A 22,574-nucleotide genomic window follows, 5' to 3' on the forward strand; every position below is an offset into this window, starting at 1 on the left:
AGCCTTACGACAACCTTTAGGCCTCTTCTATACCTAACCAGTCCAACAATCCTTAGACCTTCGTGTTTTGCACATGCTATTGCACATGCCGACTTATTCTTGTTGTCCATGCCATCCTATTATAAACTTTGACCTACTATACTCAACCACTTTTACTATACTTGCCGACCAATACCTATGACTTGTTGTTCAAGCCTTCCATGGTGCCCTTCAACACCCCTTGGTGGCTACCTCTATTGATGTCTTGCCCCAACCCCTTGGGCTTTGTCCATAAACCGATAGTAGCATACAACCATATCACAAGCCCCATTCCCAAGCATGAGTGTTGCCCATGTGTCAACCTTTCATGCTTAACCACATGGCAACCATTGTATCTCGTTTGTTCTTGTATCATGCTACAAGCATCAAGCCTCATTGTACGCCTCATTTGGCAGCTAAAAGGTAGGGCATTGATTGTGCATAAATCTCTCCCTATGCTGCCACTAATAAGAAGCTGCAACAAACTTTAAGAATTCAACTTGCCCCAAAGAGTAGCTTCATTACCGCATCTGTTCTCGAGTTCACAGAGCATCTGATAAATAGCAATACCCTTTCCAATTCAGCTATGAAGACTTTTTTTAATCCTGAAGATAGCACTGCAGCTTCCCTTTAAAAAACAGGTGAGGTAATATATCTTACATTTTTTTGAAACCAATCTGTGAAAACCACGTACTCTAGGCCTTTCTCGTAAAAACATTAAGGCTTTCACAGTGAACTTTGTTAGGTTTACCTTTCTTTAAGAAAAGAAACTTGCGAACGACTCTAAGCTTAAGACTGAATGCACACATCCCTGAGCTTAAAGGGATCTGAAAACTCTAAGAAAATAATGGCAGTTGCAGGTTCAAAAACGATAGCCTTCTACAAAAACTGGTCTTCTATTATTACTTTGATAATTTCCAACTGACTAATTATTGTGGGAGTCATCAGGTGACGGGCAGACTCCATCACGGTGCTTTGCTTGTTCAGATAGTAGGCATCAAGCACAATCTTCATCCACTTCAGCAATTTGTCAGGAGTCCTGTCACCCAACAAAGTAAATAACTTTGGTCCTTCAAACCTGCATTCTTCTCAAAATAGCAGCGCTGAGCTAAGCATTGAACAATGGAGCATAAGAAAAGGGCCAGTGGGTTTCATTCTTACGTGTAAAGCAAATCCTGCTCCTGCTCATCTCCAGGCGAAAATACCGCAGTAATAGCTTCAAACCGCTGATTTGGATCGTCAAACGACAAGATGTGCCGTATAATGTGAATCTCCTTTGGTATCGATTTCTGCAAGCTCCCACGAGCTACCATATAAATATATCGCATGGTCTCTTTAACCTGCATTCCCAGTCAGCCAAAAATAAATCAGGGAACCCAACAGTAAAAACGTTTCTTTTGGTTAAACCCCAAACTGTAAAAGAAAAAACCAAGGCCTCCTGCATTTTTTCCTAAAACCAAACTAAAAGTCAAGAATGTGCTTTCCTCTATGACATCCTGTCAGTAAAAATTCTTAATAATGGAGAAAAACCACGGTCCTCTTCAGATCGTCCCTCTGGTTCTTCATTATTGCTCCTCATTACTGATCCCTCTAGCAGCCCAGCTTCTGTCTATTCAATGTCCTGAACTGCAGTATTCTTCCTTCATAGACCTTTGGGCAAAATCACCACATGGCTCTCGTATCAGTATAATCCTATAGTTCAACCTTAAAAACATTAAAAGACAGCACCAGTTTGGACTGAAACTGCCTTTTTTGCTTGCATCCCCACATAATTTCCCATAGATTCCTCTTCTTACCATACTGGGCCTCTTTGAGATGTTCCTTGTGTTACTAGTTTATCCACGTACCTGCTGTCAGTGAGTGCTATTACAAAGAAAGACATGAAGGTTGACTTCGACAAGGCAAGGCTATTCAAAGATTCAGAGGACATATTTCTGGTTTGCATAATGGATTATGGGACACAGATGCTTTCCCTTAAGAAAGAAAATTTTAAGGCTAATGCTCCACTTCCACAAATGTGAATGGATGCGAGCACGGCCTTTAGCAAAGCCGCCTACTTTGAAGTAAGGAACCACTCCATTGGTGAGATGGCCTGTCGCATGCTCAAAGAAAGGGGTCTTCTTGATTCAGCACGGGTAAAGGCAGCACACAGCCATCCACTTTCTCAATGAAGCATTACAAAGGCAGGTCAGGGGCAAGACACCACATGAGGCCTATTCTCGTAAGAAACCTTCCATCATTCATTTGAAGTATTTGCTTTGTTCATGTCTTAATAAGAACAGGACCAAGTGTGATTCAAAGAGCCAATGAGTCTAGTGACAAGGAACAAGAAAGTTCCTTGTTGCCAGGTTTAAGAATCTGTGTACCTTTGAATCAAGGCTACACTTAATGAAGATGTACTCATCGGCTCTTTGAATCAAGCTTGGTCCTGTTCTCATTAAGAAATGAAAAAAGCATTCATATCCAAATACTTTCAAATGAATGATGGGAGGTTTTTTTAACTAGAGGAGACCCAGTGTAGTGTCTTGCCCTTGACTTGCCTTTGTAATTCTTGTATTAAGCAGCTAGACACCACGTGTAACCTTTACCCACAAGAAATCAAGAGTAACGCTTTCTTTGAGCATGCCACAGGCCTGTTTTTGGAACAAGATGCCTAGGTACCAAAACAAAACAAGGAGAATTTATGACATTCATACATGCTGACATTGGAGAAGTCTAGTTTCGCATGACATTCCCAAGACAAGTTCAAATCTCTTGGCAGAGGTCGAAAGACCTTGAGAGAATAGCATAAGCCAAGAAAAGTCGCACTAAAAGAGTATGCCATGCAGCAGGAATTCGACTCCACTCATTGTCATACTTTGTGGACAAGACAATGAAACACGAGGTTGTAGACACGAAGTGAATTAAAATCTTGAGAAAGTTTTGATGAGTACAACACCACGTTGGTAGCCATTGGTTGATAGCCAAGGATAGTGTAGAGATGGGAACTTTAGTACCACAAGACATTTGCTCTAATGGCAAGGACGACCACGATCCAACCATTCTTACACTCTTTATCACACATGACCTAGGTCCCAAATAGATGTCAAGACAGCCGTTTTACATGGTGGCCTTGAGAGAAACCTGCATGAAGTAACCCTAGGGTCTGACATCCCCAATTTAGAGAATACAGTGTCCAGTGGGGATGAACACATTATTAGGCCAAGGTACTACTTAATTGAAGAGACCTTTCAAGAGAGGCTTGGCTTGGGGCCATATAGGCCACCCCTTTGTACTTTCTCATTATCCATTTGCAAGTACTTCGTGTTCCTTCAACTGGTTTGCTCCCTTGCACTCCACTCCTATTCCATTGCTTTCCGCACCCAACAGTGGTATCAAAGCGGGTTCTCTTGTTCCTACTTGCCTCCCCTCATGCTCGACCATTGCTCCTACCTGCCATTTTGCTCCAGCTCAGTCCGGTACCTCATTTCATCGCCAAAAAACTGTTTTTTGAGCAGAAAAAACAGTCCAGCGGCTGTCCCGCACCATTTCGTTCCGGGGGGGGGGGGGGGCAATGTCCGTACAGTTGTACGAACACTTGCACAGCGGTGCCAAGAATTTGTACGACCTGTCAAAAGTTGATTTCGAGCATTTTTTGGCCTTCCTCCGGCTGCTCTTTTCAGTCATTCGGACCTTCCTCCAACTGCTCCAACCTACTCTAGCACCATTTGGCTGGGATTTTCTCCCTCTTGATTTAGATCTGCCTATTGGTACAATTGGATTTGAAGCTTTTGACCCTCTTTTCTGTCACATTTGCACACAATGCAGTGACATTGAGGTGATTTTGCTCTAGAAATTGGGGCGTTTGCAGATTTTGCAGTGACATTTGCTCCCTTTGGTCACATTTTGGGGATTTTGCAGTATTTGCCCTATTTCGACTCCATTTGCCTAAATAGCAGTGACATTTGGCTGCTTTGATGTGAAATTGGGAGTTTCGAGTGACATTGGCAAGAAATTGCAGCAGATTTGGTCCCATTTGCAAAATTACAGCTTATTTAGGGGCTTTTACCAATTTGCCCTCTTTTTGGCATAATTGCCCTCTCCAAATTTGGGCTTTTGCCAGATTTGCTGATACTTGCAGCATTCTTTGCTTGACATAGCCAAATGTGCGTTCTATTTACATTTTCCCTTTCCTTTGGGCCATTTGTTCTCTGATATTTGTGGCATTCAACCACCATTTGGGACAGATTCAGCTCAAATTTGTATTGGACAGATTTGCAAACATTTGCCCTTTGATTTGGGCTGGTCAATTGCAGGACAACTATTTGCAGGGGGATTGTTTGATTGGACATATATTCTCTTGCAGGTCATTTTTTAGAAATGGCTTGTGCATTTTGGTCAATGTTTGAGGAGCCATCTTGGCATTGACACTTGCAGACATTTGCTGTCATTTTTGGTTTGACTTTGTAGCCAGCAATCACATACTTGGGCAGCCAGCTCTTTGCATTGTAGCCTTGAGGCTGTAACACTTGCGGAGAACTTTTATTTTTTGGGGATTTTCATTTGCAATGGCAAACCGTGAATCTTTTGGGATGCTTGTTGCTGAGGACACGCTTGATGGCACCAATTATCCCATGTGGTCGTACTTGGTGCGCCACCTGTTGGTGTCCATAAACTTTTGGGGAATTGTATCTAGATCGGGGACTAGAGATGTCTCTTCATCACAGGCACCTGCTGCCACCGCAGCCACTTCTGCCACTTCTGGTTCATCCACCACTACTCCCTCCGTGCCTACCGTCGACCCTCCAACACAAGAATAGATTCATTGGGATCAGCAAGAACATGCAGTGCTTGCCATGAATTGCAAGGGAGTTATTATACCTCACATTCGGTCTTGCAAAACAACCAAGGCTGCATGGGACACTTTGGCCAGTCTTTATCAGACACGCAATGAGGCCAGAGTTGCTTATTTGCGCAAGCAACTTGACAATGTTGAGATGAATGAAGGGGGCAGCATGGATGCCTATTTGACACAGGTCAAAGACTTCAGAGAGCAGCTCATCAATGTTGATGAGATTGTACCAAACCCACAGGTTGTGTCTACCACAATTGATGGGCTTCTTGACTCATATCAGGGATTTGCTACAACACTTGGACTTGTGGCCATGGGCAACCCCATCCACTATTCTTTTGATCAGCTTGTTTCCTCCTGCAGCAAGAGTAGAGTCGCCAAAACAGGGCTGCTTCAACTCATGTGTCTTGCAACATGCACAAGAGTCAAGGAAGAGAGAATGTGAGGAGAAGTTTCCTATGCCTAAGTGGTAAGGCAGGTGCTTTGGTGGCACTGCGATCAAGGATGCCCTTGTCCTACGGATGTCAATATTTAGAGCCATATTCCTTGCCCCCAAAGTTTTGGCTCCAAAGTAAGGTGTAAACAAGTTTGCTCCTTTTCTTCAACAACTAGTCTGTCTAATCGAATAAGGAAGTAGGAGACTCTGTTGCAAATCTCAAACATCTTCTTGAGGCTCTAGTGATCCTATCCTATCTCTGAGACATAGCTTCAGCATCGTCTTCCAAGGTGCCTTTTCTAATTTGTGCTAGACTAATCAAGTTCCCCTACAGGTGGTGTATGACTTGACATTTCATCCTTGACATTTCATCCTTTTTTGTATCCTAGGCCTTTTTGGCATTCCATAGAGGTAAATCTCTCTCTCTCTCTCTCTCTCTCTCTCTCTGTGTACCGAGTTAGGAAATATGGGGATTACACCTCGGGACGTAGCAGGCTACCATGGATAGCTCTATCCTCTTCTATGGCACTTGCAGCAGGAGGGGACCAGCGGTGCTGGTATGCACATACAGAGAGATGGTTTGAGCGACTGGGGCTCCACACGGATAGACTACCTTCCTTCTAGTATAGCATGGATGCTCCGTTTTCTCCCCTCCTTATCACACGAGGTTTCTTTCTCTCCATCTTAGAAGGAATCCCCTTAAAGGACAAAGAAAAGATTGAAGGAGTATGCCTTTTAGCCACAAACAATAGCTTTGGACATTTTTTGACTCACAAACCATTACAAGCCATGAAAAATCTCTCTCTCTCTCTCTCTCTCTCTCTCTCTCTCTAAGATTGAAGGAGTATGCCTTTTAGCCACAAACAATAGCTTTGGACATTTTTTGACTCACAAACCATTACAAGCCATGAAATCTCTCTCTCTCTCTCTCTCTCTCTCTCTAACACGCACACACACACACACACACATGCAATTAAAATTGGAAAATGCACAAAAAAGACCCTATTACAAGCTAGAATATGACTTTCCAATCTGCGTACAAAGTCTCATTTTCCATTCAATACAGGCTCACAGTCACGTCCCTTCACAATCCTCTTCAATTTGCATAGTACATACATCCTTCGAAAATGAACTACATATATACATACATACTTTTTTCATTTGCAAATCTTACCGACAAGATGCATATTCACATACATACATATTATTTCATTTGTAAAGCATTGACGGGACAGCCCTGGCGAACTGAGCATCCCAAAGTCCATGGAGAAGAGAGTGCATCACCCATGGATCTTACCGCCAAGAAAGCTTATCTTCTTTTATTCCCACAGCCATGGATTTAAAAGCGTAGGTTTCATATTTTAGGTTTCATATTTGGCACAGGTTTCATATCTGGCACGTTGACAAAACTCTGGCCTGGTGCAAGGTTTGTCTTCCCCACATTTGGAACAGTAAACTTCCTCTTAAGTGGCGGCTTTTCTTATGGCATTGTTTGGTAGGCGCACTACCGGTGGGCTTTTTCTTGGCTACCAGGAATATAGCTTCATCGTCTTGCCTTTCTTGTTCCCATCCCAGGGAGACGGTTCTGCATCTACCTTGGACCTGCCCAGCTGCCAAAGATTTTCTTCCTAGATTGGCAACTTATCTTCATGCTCGCTTTCCTGGCGTCCCTTTTGGCAGGCGGTTTTGGTTGTTTGGGCGATATGCCTCTACACTGGACTATGATTACTTTTTCACTTGGTGTCGTTACTGGGCTTTATGGTGCCCAGAACTCTCACCTGTATATGCTTTCCTATGTGGTTTTATTGTTTTTCCAGATCCTCCCTGCATCAGTCCCTTCAGGATGCATATGGCCCAGGGAGATCTTCCTCTGGCCCAGTTAGAAGCATTCTTTCACTGTTTTAAGTTCTTCAGTACAAGTTGCTCTCCCTTGGAGCATTTTCAAATGTACATTTTCTCTTGATGATATACTCCCCTTTTTTTAAAAAAAATGTGTGTGTGCGCACGTGCATGCGTGCACACACACACACACCCCTTCAGAAGACAAGAATACATCCAATCTTACAAACTAAAATTGTATAAAACAAGCGAAAGAACAAAGGTGAGAGAAAAAGAGACAAGGGAACAAGGGAATTTGTAAGCAATATTCAACAAAAGTAGGAGTAAATGAGAAAAGAAAAAAACACTTGGTAAGGCTTTGCTTGATGGAAGGAATGTTTTGAGTAGTTACAAACATCAATTCAAACTAGGAAAAACTTATATAATTCCAAGCATCATTTAAGATGAAACAAAAATTTCTGTTAAACTTATCACTGCTTCGCCCTAACCTTCCTTTCCTTCAATCAGTGCATCAAGGTGCAGTCACAAGCACATTGTATTCTCATTTCAATCTAATTCGCCACTTCAAAAACAACAAGCCTCTGAGATGGGACCAAATGATAGTACCAAATGATAGTAAAAGAAAATCTCAAACCTCCTCCATCATCGTGTTTGAATCATTAGCAGCTGCACATGCTTTTGTGATGAGGAGCATCAGAGTCGAGTCAAGCTGCTTTCTTTTCACCAAGCCCGCAATTTTCTTACATGCTGCGTCCAGGGAAGGAGAGTTCAAAATATCATCAAACTTCTTCTGAGCAATAGTGATTGACTCATCATCCTCCGCCGCCCTGTCATGAGCTTCAACTGCTGAAAGGCATTGTGCAGCAACCCTTGCAAGGTCTGTAAAGAAGAACATCGGCAACATCCTTTTGTTATAGAGATTCTTGGAGCTGCTGCAGCAACATCCTAACCTGTAGCACCTTCATAAGACCCGGAAGAAAAAGAGAGAAAGGGAAGGAGGGCCTTTACAAGGGGCACAAAACAAGCTAAAAATGAAAGAAAAGAAATATAAGCTCAGCTGCGCTAATATTCTCATCAATATAAGTTGCCATCTGTTCCAAAAGGTTCCAGAATTTATTGTGAGAACTCACTAAGCCCATCTCCCCCCCCCCAAAAAAAAAGGAAGAATGAGAAGAAGCTACATAACAATCTATTCTATGATTCACCCCTCTACTTGGAGGTAAAATTTTAGGCAGATCATCAAGAAATACATCATCAGCAATACACATAGCTGTACCAAACGAGCTGTGCTCCTGCGAGCTTCCCCCGCCCCCTCCGTACCTCTACCTCCCCTAGCCCTCCTCCTCCTCGCCCGACTTCACCTCCCCCTCACCCGCTGCCGCTGCGCCCTCCGTCGCCATCCCCGCTCACCTCCGTCTCACCCCCCCTCGCACCTCCGCTCACCCTCTCCGCTTCCCCGCCTCACCCCACCCTCACCCCGCCTCACCCTTCCCGCCTTGCTCCGCCCCCCCTCGCCACGCTCACCCCCCCCCGCTCCGTCTCTCCCCTTGCCCCTCCGCTCCACCCCTCTCCGCCTCCGCTCCACTCACACCCCCCTTCCGTCTCTCCCCCCTTGCCCCTCCGTCTCTCCCCCTTGCCGTCTCTCCCCCTTGCCCCTCCGCTCCACCCCTCCCCGCCTCCCGCTCCGCCCACCCACCCCCGCCCCGCCTCCCGCTCCGCCCACCCACCCCGCCCCTCCCCGCCTCCCGCTCCGCCCACCCACCCCTCGCCCCCCGCCCCCTTTCGCCTCACCGCCCCCCCTCCATTTCACCCCGTCTCCCCTTCCCGCTCTCCGCCCCCCGCCCCCCCAAAAAAAAAAAAAAAAAAACCACCGTCCGCCTCTCGCCCCACTCCGCCTCTCCCCCGCCCCCGCCTCCTCTCCACCGCCCCCGATCCCCGCCCCCACTCCTCCACCCCGCGCCATCTCCGCCTCCTGCCCCCCATCCCGCTTCCTCCGCCCCCCGCCCTCCATCCTTCCCGCCACACCCCGGCTCCACCCTCCCGCATCTACCCCCCCCTTTTTGGGTTGCAGCCTTCTCCTCATCGGAAGCCTCGCAGTTTGTCTTGGCGGTATGGCGGCCCCTTGCCCGGAACCGGAGGCCCAGACGGACCCTCCCTCTCCAGATGCCTACCGCGTCATCCTGACAGAGCAACAATCATCTCGGGTTCAGGAGGTTGCCAATGACTTTGCCCTTACCTCTGTTTATGGCAGAGTCATTGGACACTCCCCCTCCAGATCAGCCATCAGGGACTGGCTCCAGTCCACTCTCATGCTAGAGGACGGCCATATTGAGGAGGTGGCCCTTATGGGAAGGGGCATCTTCTGGCTCAAACTCTCCAATGCGAAAGCTGCGAGCAACCTGATTGCTGGCTCCCCCACGACTGTGGATGGAAAGATTGTCATGATAGTCCCGTGGTACCGCGGATTTAGCGCAGCGGATTTTGATGCTCGGTTCCGTATACCTCGTCATCCAGTGACGCTAGTTTTTCCAGGTCTTGCTGCTGAGCTACGGCCGATTGTCAGGGACCTGGGCTCCCACTTTGGCTGGGTTATGCACGATACTTTCGCCGATGCGGTGACTACGGCAGGAGCCCCTCGAGTCCGTGTGGCTGTGGCGGATCCTGCGACTCTCCCGACAGTGATCGAGATCGTGACAGATGCCGGCAGCATCACCCAGAGCATGGTAGTCACCGGACAGCCAGGGCAGTGTTTGAGGTGTCACGGCTTCGGGCACCTGGCGGCTGTTTGTCCACGCTTCGCCAGCTCTTCTCGACCCCCTCCGCCCCCCCCCTCTCCGCCCCCCCCCCCCTCCGGGCAGCCACGCCAGGAGGAGCAGAGGCAGCCGGAGCCCGGACCAGAGTTAGCTGGCGGCTGGACTGAGGTTAGAAGGAAAAGAGGAAAGAACAAGAAGAATTTTGATAAAGGCAAGGAGGCTGAGGTTACCCAACCTGCAGCTGCACCTCAGAGACCTGACAGGCAACCGCCCCAGGGACCTGGGAGAGCATCTTCTTCGACGGTAGCCCGCCCTCCACAGACTCAGGTCCTCCTCTCCTCTCCCCAGCCTCTTCCCATTCAGCCCCAGGCCATCCCCCATCTGCACCCCATTTCTCCCGACCCGCTGCTTCAGCCCCCTCCTCGTCCTCCTCAGTCTTCTCCCCCTCCTTCTCAGCCCCAGTTCCAGATGCATCCCCATCCCTCCCCCCCCCCGCCTCTTTCAGCTCTCCCGCAGAGCTAGTTGCACCGACGGTTCCTCAGCCGAGGGCAGCCCCCGCCCCCCCTCCTCCTCCTCCTCCACCAGTCGCCCCTGAGGAGTCTGTGTTGCCTATTCCCCAGCCTCCTCCCCCTCCCCCTCCGCTGGCAAGACACCCTGAGTCTACACCTTCACCGGAGCAGGCTTCTCTGTCCGCTAGCCCCTCAGTAGCAGACTCCGACGGGTCTCAGCTTCAGGAGAGAGAGCTCCCCCGCGACTTTTACAGATCTGGCCCCTGGGACTACTTGGATGTGGCCGACCTCGGGACTTTCCCTGCTTGCCTCGACATCAGTATCTTCCTGCTCCGCAAAGGGGCGGATGGGAGGATAGCCGCCTTGGCCCCCAGGGATGGCCCTAGCTTTGCTTTCACGTTCCTTAGCGACGGCACCGAGACCTGGACAGACGACTCGGTCTGGGAGGCTCTCAGGGAGCAGACACATGCTCAGGTTTGCTCCTGGATAGGCCCGTCCGGTGGGCAGCTTCTCGAGACGCAGTGGTCCGAGGGTGACGTGCGCCTGCGGTGGCGCTGCGCCGCCAAACGCTTCAGACTGATTGTGATCCTCAGGCCCCCCCTGTCTTGGCCCCTCCCCCAAGATGTCAGAGCCTGGACCCCTCAGAAACTCCGCGTTTCTACGGCATGACCACCTCAGAGATCTCGAGCTGGCTCGAGAATGCTTTCGTTCATGGTACCAAAGGCCTCTCGCCTTTGCTGAAGGTGTTGAAGAACGGGCAGGATGACCCCGCCTCCCCCTCCAAACCTTCCCATAAGCGTCAGCGCCTCCACTCCGAGATGTCAGCTTCTTCTTCGACTTCGACCGCGAGCAGACAGCTGTTCGCAGCCCCCCAGCCCTCACCATGAGCCTACACCTCGTTTCCTGGAATGTGAACGGGTTTCACTCTTCTGGAACCCGTGGTCCTAGGAAGCTCATTTTGAGACAGGATCTTCAGCCAGCAGTGATAGGTCGTTTGGATGTACTTCTGCTCCAGGAGCACAAGCTTTCTGCGACTCACTCCCGCAGATGCGGGAAGATTCTCCCTGGACGTTCTCACACTTATTGGGAGCCCTCGATCGGCGCACTGGGGAGGAGTGGTGGTGTTTGTACCTCCGTGGGCGAGCAGCTAGCCCAGGGAGTTTTCGGTCATGGCACGCTGATACCAGGCCGTGCCCTTTGGGTAGGCTTGGAACTGGAGGGATTCAGAGTTGGAGTCCTCAACATTTATGCTCCCACAGATCTCCGTTGTAGAGCCACCTTCTGGAGGACACTTACAGGGATTCTCCCAGACATGGATTCCTGGATTGTTGGAGGTGACTTCAACAATTTGGAGACCTTGGAGGACCAGCAGGGCAGAGGACCGGAGTTTACAGGTATGTCTCAGGCAGAGCAGTCAGCTTGGGACTCTTTCATCTTTGCGACAGGAGGAAGGGACAGTTGGCGAGACCCGTCCTTCCGACGCTGGCACGGGAGCTTGGACTTCTCGTGGGGCTTCCGCAGGGAAGGAGGTAGACTCCTGGAGAGGCTGGATAGATTTTATGTTAGTGATTGGGCCATCGGCAGAGGCGGTCAGGCGGGTATAGTTCCAGGGACGACACTGTCCGACCATGCGCCTGTGTTCTTATCATTAGATTCGGCAGCTCAGTCCCTTCCCCCCCGCTCATGCCGGATTTCTGATTCCATTTTCTCGAGGGAGGATGTGCGCAGCAGTATTTGCAGTCTTTGGGACAGAGACTGGGGCGAGTGCGTGGATCTGGTTGGCTCGGTGGCGCAGGCTTTGCAAGAGTCCAGCCAGATTTGCCAGCTTGCAGCCCTACAGGTTCGACAGGATTGGTGGGGCAGAGAGAGAGCTCTTCGGAGGGACCTCGCCTCCATTCAGCGACTCCAGCAGGCTTCCCCAGGTTCGGAGGAGCTTCGGATCCAGGCCCTTCGAGCCAGAGCCCTTCTGGAGGAGACACTCCAGCGTCGATCAGAGTTTTCCTATCACGCCTCTCTCTCCTTCTGGGCCCGGAAGGGTGACCGGATGTGCAGGGAGTTCTTCAGGACGCATGGCCAGAGAGCTGCAAGTGATCAGCTTCGGAGTCTCAGGACAGCGGATGGTCACATCGTTACGGATCCGGGGGAGGTATTGGGGTTGGCCACTGACTTCTACAGGACCCTCTTCCAGCAGGAGCCGCTTGCCCCTCGTACTCGACGTGCCCGTGAGGAGGTGTGGAGGCACACTCCATCCCTGGTCCAGCCTAGCATACAGGCGACGCTGTTGGCACCGTTCACCATGGATGAGATGTTGGAGGCCTTGATGGCCATCGACGGACAGAAATGCCCAGGTGAGGATGGGCTATCCCGGGCATTCTTCACCTCCTTCTGGGACCAGATCCATCAGCCCCTCCTTGCAGCTCTGCAGAGGATTTTCAGCAGCGGTCAGATGCCAGAGAGCCTTTCCTCGGGACTGATTTGCCTCAATTATTGGGTAGTGTCAATACATATATCAATTGATAGATGTCTCTATGTGAACCATTAAAAAGATTCACCATGATATCTTCTATGTCTTCAAATAGGTAACTTACTATCATCACCAAAATAGATATTTTCAGGTTGTCAAATGGCTTGCTTAACTTGAACAAATCGTTTCTTACAGGGACACTCTTGAATCTATGTATCAAAATTGGACTGCTTGGTAGCTAAGCACATGAAGAGTGCAACCTGAGATATATAAGTCTTCACGAAGACTCAACGCCTCTTTCACACGTATGGCGCATAACAAACAAATAGCAAGTTGGTCAAGTAAGACAACACAGAGGATGAATCTACCCAATGGTTGAATTACGAGGAAGAAAATTCGGATGGATACTCAACTGTATCTAGGGTTGTATGGTAGATATAGAACAAATATTTGAGCCAATTGTCATACATTTTTTAACGATCACCATTTTGCTATTGGGTGAATACCGGGTGCATATTTCCCCTTTGTGGTGGGAGAAAACTTGTTGTGTTATCAATTTTGCCCACATAAATTGTTCAGTGGTATGTTAGATGTTATCCATCTTTTCCAAGTTCATTCTACTAGTGACTTCTAGGAAAATGTTTTAAATTTAAAAAAGCTTAATAAGTCTGGTACTCTCTGTAAGTATGGTACTCTATGTATAATAATGATTTAAATTTAAAAAGCTTAGTAAGTCTGGTACTCTATGTATAATAATTTTGAGAATGAAGTATTAATGAGCAATCTTTAGAGAGCAGTTAATAGTTTATTTTTGCAACTTCTTGGGTTTATACCCCTTATGGATATTTCAGCCATAGCTTTGGCCTCCAGCAACATTATGTTAATGACAAGGGAACAACGTCGTGCGGTTGGGATAACCCACTATCAGTATATTCGATGAAATGATCCACCTAGTTAAAAATTGAGCTTGTGTTGGTCCCTAAGGTAATATGCTTGTCACTTCAGTGACAAACTCAAGCTTTGGATTGTGGATTCACTGAAGCCCCCAGCTAAATTAAGAGAAATTTCTTATTTTCATTTCCTTAGTTTGGATTAAGCACCAAATAGAGAAATGTTGAGTACCATTCATAAATAAACTATGGAGCCCCTTGCTACATGCCCTACTTGGAGTTGCACATGTGTATTAATGCCTTATTTGACATAGATGAGGCTTTACTCTCCTAAAATTTATGTAAGCAAGGAAAGATTGTGAGAATCTGATTCCAAGATAAGGATCGCTTCTATAGTATGAAAATGTGGCTAAGGTTTTTCCTGTGATTGTAAACGTTGTGGACAAGAATGTTCATGTCAAAAATAGGCATTGAGTGAATCTCATGTCAAGATAGGCGTGCAGGTCAAACTATGTAGGTGACTAAGTTTCCATCCATACCTCTCACAAGACCAAGGTATTTTGGATGTGTATAGGTCTGGGATTATTTTAAAGGAGGGAGAGAAGACAGTCATAAATGATTTTCTAAGATCTAGCAACACATTCATTATTTTACAAACTAGCAATAGATTCATTATTTTACAAAGTCCAAGATGGATTTGTTTAGACCTTGGATTTTCAATTTGGATCCTACCAAGGCCTATGCTTGTGATGATCCAAATAGGTCATCCGGATGGATGGTCTGTAGTGGTATCGAGCACTACAAAAATATTATTGATAGATGCTTCAAAATTCCTTAGTGGTAGGAATTCGAAACCAATACCAACAGGCCCTTAAGTTTTAACTTTAGTTAATGGTATATCGTTTAATACCTTCCAAATAGATTGGTTTTTGGCTAAAGAAGGAGTTGTGGCAATATGATTCCTGCTCAAAGAGACTACGTCCCACCAAGGTCAAAAGTGACCTAACCTAGTTAGGGGTGTTTCCTTATGACTCTCGACTCCTCTACCCTCTTGTTGATGATTTGGAGGAGCCTAGGGGCGAGGGGCAATGGGATGCATGCGTGCATGCGTGTGTGTGTGTGTGTGTGTGTGTGTAAACACTTGATAAATGTGAGCAAGCCTAGCCACGTGGCCCATCTCTCTGTGACATAGGCACTGCCCTAGTAGACATAAAACCTCTACCTAGTCCACAAAGACACCTCCAACTAGAATCTCTAGAAGTACCTCTTCTGGTAGGGTGTCTTTGTCATCTACTATTACACCCCTAGCTAATTCAAGTTTGCTAGTGACTCGTCTATCAATCGAGGGAGATCCTTGTGGGTGGAGTCAATGGGTTAGAAAGGGTAATCCTAACCAGAGTATTATATCTAGAAGAAGAGAGTGGAGCATGTATGCTGATTATGGCCGTGGATTGTGGCTATATATTGGCATAGGGAGCTCAATGTTGTGAAACATTTGATTAGTACTTGGACAATGGATCCCACTCGAGGCATGGCAATTCCTTGCAAGCTAGGTCAATGCATACTCAGTGAATATGGCCTCCGTGGTATGGGATGTGGAGGTCTAATGACCTAGAGTCAAGCCATGTGTCTTCCCTATAAACTCTAGTGCTCAAGTGCAGACATGAGATGCCAATGCCCCAAACACCTCCTCTCAGTTCTTGGATGTCATACCAAACCCAAGGAGCTATAGTATCGACGGAGCATCTAAAGAAGCTTTGGGTCCTACCTCCTCGCCAAGTGGCACTCGCAACCACACCAACTGCCACGTCACTGTCAGGCCACGTCATCCCGCACGTGTGTGCCACATCATCCCGCACGTCAGCACAACTATGTCAGCACCACACGGACAGGTCACCACGTCAATGTTGCCTTGTCTGAACCTTCGCGCAAGCAAATGACGATTCTTGGCTATGCTGCTACGCGAGATGCCTTTGCGTGAAGGTCACCGACGAGCCTTCCTCCACAACGGTCGTCTGCTCAGCCACTGGCATACAGCACCGCATTAGCATCACCGGCCCAAAATATCTACGCAATGAGTGTCCGTCGACTCTCTTGGATACCAAGTAAGGTGGTGTCCCAATTTTGCATAGCGTATGTTAGAGCCCGTGCCCATATCAGACCTGCACCGTTTCCTTTTCGCCTACTCGAAATTTATCAACACCCGAGAGTACTCCAAGTGTTTGCAAGATCCGGAAGAATCTGGCATGTTGTTGTGACTAGGCCATGCAAAGCCTATGCAGGTGGCTCGTAGCTGTAACTATTTCATACGGAATGCACCTCGACGCTCTGGGCATTTCCTACTTCGTCGGCGTGGTCTTTGAGCAAGCTTTTGGGGCGGCAATTCATTGCCTTCAGAGTACCAGAGGTTTTTGTGCGCTCACCGCATCAACACAATTAGCAGAACTTGGTGATGCACTCATGGATTGGCTTGCAGAAAATTAATGTTGCTTCAGCCTGTTCTCACACTTTTCCTCAAATCGTCACTGCCATTGGAAGACAACGAACCAAAGCTCTGATACCGATTGCAACCATCATTACGAATAGCTCTCTCATTGAAACCTCAATTACAGCAAATAACTCTCTCTCTCTATCTCTCTCTCACAGCACACTAGGGCCCAGGACAACAGTCGGGATGGAACCCCCCGAAGGTCTTTATTATGTCACGATCTGTGACGTATTCCTTTCTCTATATCTAGACTTATGGATGGTTTGATGAATGGACACTTGTGGAAGGATATGCCCTTTCGACGGGACACTTCCTATGAGGCACAACCCTTCACAAGAGACATTCTATTCAAGAGACATTCCTATTGTAATGTACCCTCTCATCAAGGGTCACACCCTTCACAAGAGGTACACACCTCTTCATGCACATACACTTTGGAGTACACACCTTTTCATGTGTGACTCTTCACTCTCTATATATGAGAGGCCCAATTGTATGGATGACACAACAGATATCCTACAGACATTCAAGCAATACAATTATTCCTTGTTCTCTGCTATTTCAGTCTCCTTTTTGTTCCTTAGCACATTTCTAAATATAGTAAATCTAGGATTTCTTACAGAGGTATCACAGCAAATTTCGCTCCTGCCTGTAAGAAATGCCCCCCACCTTCTAGCGCCTATCTGATACATCTCTTTCCGCTAGAAGGACATCCATGCACATTGTGCATGGAAGAGATGGAGAGGATGAGCGTAAAAATTTTTAGCGCCAACCCTGCCTAAAGTCATCAATGGCCTCTCCATCTCCCACACATCACGAGTTGATGTGAATGGACACGACAAAAATCGTGCCTTTTCAAGTGCTTGGGCTGTCCCAAGACCAAGGGACGCACCTTTTCCACCATCGGACACCCCTTTTGATGAAGCGTTTTGACTCCTCACCCAAGGGACACATCCCATCATGGAAAAAAGGTCATGCCTATTCATGTGGGGACACCCTCTTTCAAAATAGGGACACACCCCCTCATGAAAAGGTGCACCTATTCCAAGGGTCACGTCCCTTCGAATAGGCACACCTTTTGGCACCAAGCACTTATAAAAGGGTACCTAAAGGGGTTAAAAAGGGAAACCCAGCCCCAAACCTTAGGTCTACCCTAGATTACCCAAGGGTCAAATAAACCCACCTTTTAATTCTTTTTTTTTGGGCAACCACCCAACGTAGGCAGCACAAACAAAAAAAAAAGGGACGTAGCTTTTCAACGCCCTACAGATTTTCGTCAAACAGGTTGGTCTCGCTGCCAGCCCCTGCTTTCGCCATTTCGCTGCCAGCCCCTGCCCTCGCCATTTAGCTGCCAGCCCCCTCGCCATCTGCAGCCCCTAGTCTCGCTAGTTTACGGCCCTGTTTCCTGCCAGCCTGCAGCGTGAGCACAGCGCCAGCCAGCCATTCTGCCGCAAATCAGCCTGCAACCAGTTTTTCGCCATTGCCAGCCTGCCTCCCCCTTTCTGTTTCGCCAGTCTTCCATGACATCAGCAGCCTGGTGCGCCAGCCCCTATTGCAATCCAGAATTGGGTACCTGCAGCCTGTTGCACCATTGATAGCCTGCTCCCCTTGTTTCGCCACCTTTTTCCTGCCAGATCAGCAGCAGTTTCAGCCTCCTATCGCGATGAAGACAGCCTATTAAATGCCAGGCCCAGATCTGCTCCTTGCCACCCACTGCAACATGGACAGAAATCTGCAGGCCCCTTCTACGCAACAATTTGGCAGATTAAATCAATGCCAGGTGGAGTCTTTCCATTCTTCTTTTAAGGATTCTCTTGTCATTCTCCAATTACAGCAAATGAAAGACACTCCCTTAAAGCATGGAAACCCCTAGTAACTCACCCGGCATTTCAAGGACGCCTCAGGCATCATCTACCACACAATATCGTGTTCAGATTGCACAACCAGCCCATTTCGGAGCTTTGGCATCGTGGGTCTTCCGTGTCACGTGCCCTCCTAGTGATTTGGACCACATCCTATACCTTCTGCGTGAGGCACCTCAATTACATTACTTCCTCAGCACAGTCCAGGTTGTGTTCGACGAGACACGAAGATACCCCGAACCCGACATTCCTCAAGAGTTTGCTGTCCATCTTTGGAGAGAATTTTACCCCTCACCTTCGGCATCTCCAGGATACTCTCCACCTCCTTCAACTCCCAGATATCCTCCTTATCCCTTCTCAGATCCGTGGACTCTGCAACCTACTCCTGTCCTCTCACGAGCGGTAACACCCCTTTCGGCATCACCAGTGTTACCTCAGACAGGACCTCCTTTACCAGATTTCCACGGGTGGTTCCATCCTGCCTCGTCTGCCCCCTCCAACATGAGCAACCTCAGGGAGCAGCCCGAATCTTCTTCCAGGAATGGTACAAACTAGAGCGCAGGTTCGCGCTTTTCTCACAGGGATCTCCGATATGTCGCAACGCTCGTGTGAAGCCTCTCCAGAGATCAAAGACTCAAGTCCAAAAAAGACCCCTGAAGTCAAGGTACAAGGCGAAACACTACTGCAACTTCAAATTTCCCAACTTCAGGACAGCATCTCCGACTTGGTCCAAAAAGTCCAAAACTTCAAGATTCTCGCAGTACCACACATACAGAGGATGACGTGACGCAACCAGACGACTATGCAGATTCATTCCCACCTGAGGTAGAAAACACTGAACTACGTGCCCTCTACCGTTTACTTCAAGCTTCCAAAACTAAAAGACTTGACATCAAACTTCCGGAAGCCTACACTGGTCAACGCAATCGCCGAACAGTTAACCAATGGCTCGCAAAAATACGCATGTATTTTGATACTATTGACCTCACTGAAGGCAAAAAGATCGCCAGGGCAGCCTCCCTCCTCAAGGATACATCTTTTCTATGGTGGCAAAGACGCTTAAAGGACGGCAAAAGTGTGTTAACATGGGAACGTTTTGAACACGTGCTCCGTAAGCAATTCATACCTGCCAATGCGGACTTCCAAGCACGTTCAAAACTCCGACAGTTGGAGCAAACAGGCTCCCTGTCTTCCTACATCTCTCAGTTCACCACATTGGTGCTGGAGATTGATGGTTTAACTGAGGATGATCGCTTTCATCTCAGGCCTAAATCCCTTGTTACGCATTGATGTCCTTAAAGCAAACATCACCACCACAACTAGCGCTATTGCTTATTCAGAGCGCATTACAGATTTCCAACACATAGGGAAGCAGAGTACTAATCGCACACAGAACTCTACTATGGCCAAAGGTGCTCGCCCTCAAGATAACACCAGGTTTCGAAAAAACTCCGGTAATCAAGGTCAGCGATAGTCTCAAGATCCCCAGAAGACTCAGAAATCATATGCTGGATTCCAACAGAAGCACTCCTCCAAGGATCGCACCTCTTCTTCTTCACAAAGTCATTACCGACATCCCCAACATAAAGGTGCGGCCACTGACAAGAAGAACAACTCCAGCACAAAAGGACTTTGTACCATCTGTACAGGCGACCATAGATGGTTCGATTGTCCCAAGCGACCAAAGCAAAATTCCAATATGGAACCTAGCACTTCTCAAAGAGAAGATGCTACCCCAGCACAAGACAAGAAAGGCAAAGCTATTCGAATGGCGAATACCATCCACCTAAGCCTTGCCAGCAACCCCGAATCTTCCCTGGCCACTCAAGTACTTTGTGTTCAAGGATCGATTCGTGGAACAACGGTCACTATCCTCATCGACAGTGGCTGCTCTCATAATTTCCTAGCTAGTTCTATGGTCGAAAAACTTCGGTTGACCACCAGTCCTAGTCTCATGGACTATTAGATTGAACTCGCAAATGGAACTACCTTCTTGTGCAACACCAGGATCAAAAACTTGTCTTTTCGCATCTAACATTATACGAACAAGTTGAACTTCGACATCATGCCTCTCTCTCGGTATGATGTCATACTTGGACAACAGTGGCTCTACGACTATGATCCATCAATCAATTTTTGCAGCCATACTATCCAGTTTGTCCACCAGGGAAAACTTATTGAGCTAACTGGTTCTAGGGACTCTCCTTCAACCCCAGTTGCCTCTGCCCTACAAGTAAAGAAGTGGGTTCGTAAACGTCAAGTAAAGACTTTACTTCTGTTGGTTACGGCAGTAGAGGAGACACCAACAAAGGATCCTCCTGAATATCTCAACCAACCTTTTTTCCAGCCCTACCTGGATATTTTTCCACAGGAATTGCCAAAGCAGTTACCACCTCGACGACCAGTGGATCACCCAATCGAACTTATTCCCGGCAGTAATCCACCGTCGAAACCTCCCTATCGGGTTTCTTACACTCAAAATGAAGAAATCCAAAGACAAGTCACCGAACTACTCGACAAAGGTCACATTCGGCCCAATCGCAGCCCTTTCGGATCTCCTGTACTACTTGTGGAAAAAAAGAATAAGTCAATGCGCCTCTGCATCGACTACCGAGCCCTCAACAAGCTCACTATCAAAAACAAGTATCCATTGCCTCGCATCGATGACCTCTTCGATCAACTTCTACACGCAACACAATTCTCAAAGATTGATCTTCGTTCAGGTTATCATGAAATTCACATACGAGAAGGCGATGAGTACAAGACAGCTTTTCGAGCAAAGTATGGACACTATGAATGTTTGGTCATGCCTTTTGGGTTAAACAATGCCCCGGCCACATTCATGACACTCATGAACGACATCTTCAGGCCTTTCCTCGATAAGTTTGTCATCGGTTACCTCGATGACATCCTCGTTTTCAGCAGATCCCTACATGAGCACAAACAACATCTTCACCAAGTTTTTGAAGTTCTCCGTGCAAATTCTCTCTACATCAACATTGAGAAGAGTGAGTTCTTCAAGACCCAACTCGAATATTTGGGACATGTTATTTCAGCTCAAGGCATCTCTGTGGATCCCAAGAAGGTCGAGGTAATCCGAAACTCGCCTACTCCTAAGAATGTTCATGATGTCCGCTCTTTTCTCGGATTGGCAAACTTCTACCATACAAAGGTCTATCAGTTTTCCGAAATCGCAGCTCCTATGTCCGAATTATTGAAAAGCACAGCCGTTTTTCAGTGGCTTCCCGAAACCGAGTATAGTTTCCAACAACTCAAGCAAGCACTCACTACCACACCAGTTATGGCTATTGCTGACCCAAACCTTCCGTTTGAGGTCATGACCGACGCTTCCGACATCGCTACAAGAGCAGTCTTGATGCAAGAAGGCAGAGTTATTGCTTTTGACAGCCATAAACATTCTGATATCCAAACCCGATACTCGGTTTATGATAAGGAGTTTCTTGCCGTTGTACATGCTTATCGCTCTTGGAAACATTATCTCATGGGAGCCGACTCGGTGGTTAAGACAGACCATCACTCTCTAAAGTATATCTTTACTCAGCCAGTCATGAACGCTCGAGATCTGGATGACTCCGACGCTACTTGGCAATCTGATGAAGACTTGCAGCAGTACCCTGACATTTTACAGCAATATTTTCAGAATTTACCGTGATATTTTCTGCATCAGTTCATTATCTCCACCAGGGTCTTATTTTGAGTGGGAGGGGATGTCACGATCTGTGACGTATCCCTTTCTCTATATCTAGACTTATGAATGGTTTGATGAATGGACACTTGTGGAAGGGTATGCCCTTTCGACGGGACACTTCCTATGAGGCACAACCCTTCACAAGAGACATTCTATTCAAGAGAAATTCCTATTGTAATGTACCCTCTCATCAAGGGCCACACCCTTCACAAGGGGTACACACCTCTTCATGCACATACACTTTGGAGTACACACCTTTTCATGTGTGACTCTTCACTCTCTATATAAGAGAGGCCCAATTGTATGGATGACACAACAGATATCCTACAGACATTCGAGCAATACAATTAGTCCTTGTTCTCTGCTATTTCAGTCTCCTTTCTGTTCCTTAGCACATTTCTAAATATAGTAAATCTAGGATTTCTTACATATTACTTGAAAATTTTTTGAGTACAGAGAGTTCAGCATAGAGCTGTTCTTACAAAATTCAAAACGTGAATAGTTTTACAAAGAGCTCAAGGCTCATTCATTTGGCAACATGCCGAGTGTCAAATTCTAATCTACTTTCCTAATTACATGCCAATAGGGGCAACTCTGGAGTCTTCGAAGCACTTGGTCATGCGAGTGATCTCCGAAGCGCTCCATATTGCTTGGTTCTTCAATCCTTCTTAGTACCTACAACCATGGCACCCATTAATGATCAGCAGCTTCTTATGCTTTCACTTTGGAATATTTACAGCTTGATGACACCTTTCTGCCTCCAGTTCAATGAGAC

At 47.3% G+C, this 22,574-nt stretch overlaps 1 protein-coding gene across 1 annotated transcript in view; it reads right to left on the reverse strand.

Annotated features, from left to right (window-relative positions):
- Window positions 1-527: 527 nt before the first annotated feature.
- Window positions 528-22,574, reverse strand: part of LOC147904839 (uncharacterized protein At4g37920-like) — a 34,437-nt gene continuing 12,390 nt past the window's right edge. Inside the window, exons 4-6 of the mRNA XM_087395772.1 lie at window positions 7,759-8,003; window positions 1,180-1,358; window positions 528-1,057 (exon numbers count right to left, since the gene is read on the reverse strand). Coding sequence (XP_087251898.1) covers window positions 898-1,057; window positions 1,180-1,358; window positions 7,759-8,003 — 584 coding nt within the window. The 3' untranslated portion in view covers window positions 528-897. The remainder of the gene's footprint in view (window positions 1,058-1,179; window positions 1,359-7,758; window positions 8,004-22,574) is intronic.

This window comes from Dipteris shenzhenensis, chromosome 2 (assembly GCF_047967505.1).
Source record: "Dipteris shenzhenensis isolate YYH24624 ecotype China chromosome 2, Dip_SZ_1.0, whole genome shotgun sequence".
NCBI lineage: Eukaryota > Viridiplantae > Streptophyta > Polypodiopsida > Gleicheniales > Dipteridaceae > Dipteris > Dipteris shenzhenensis.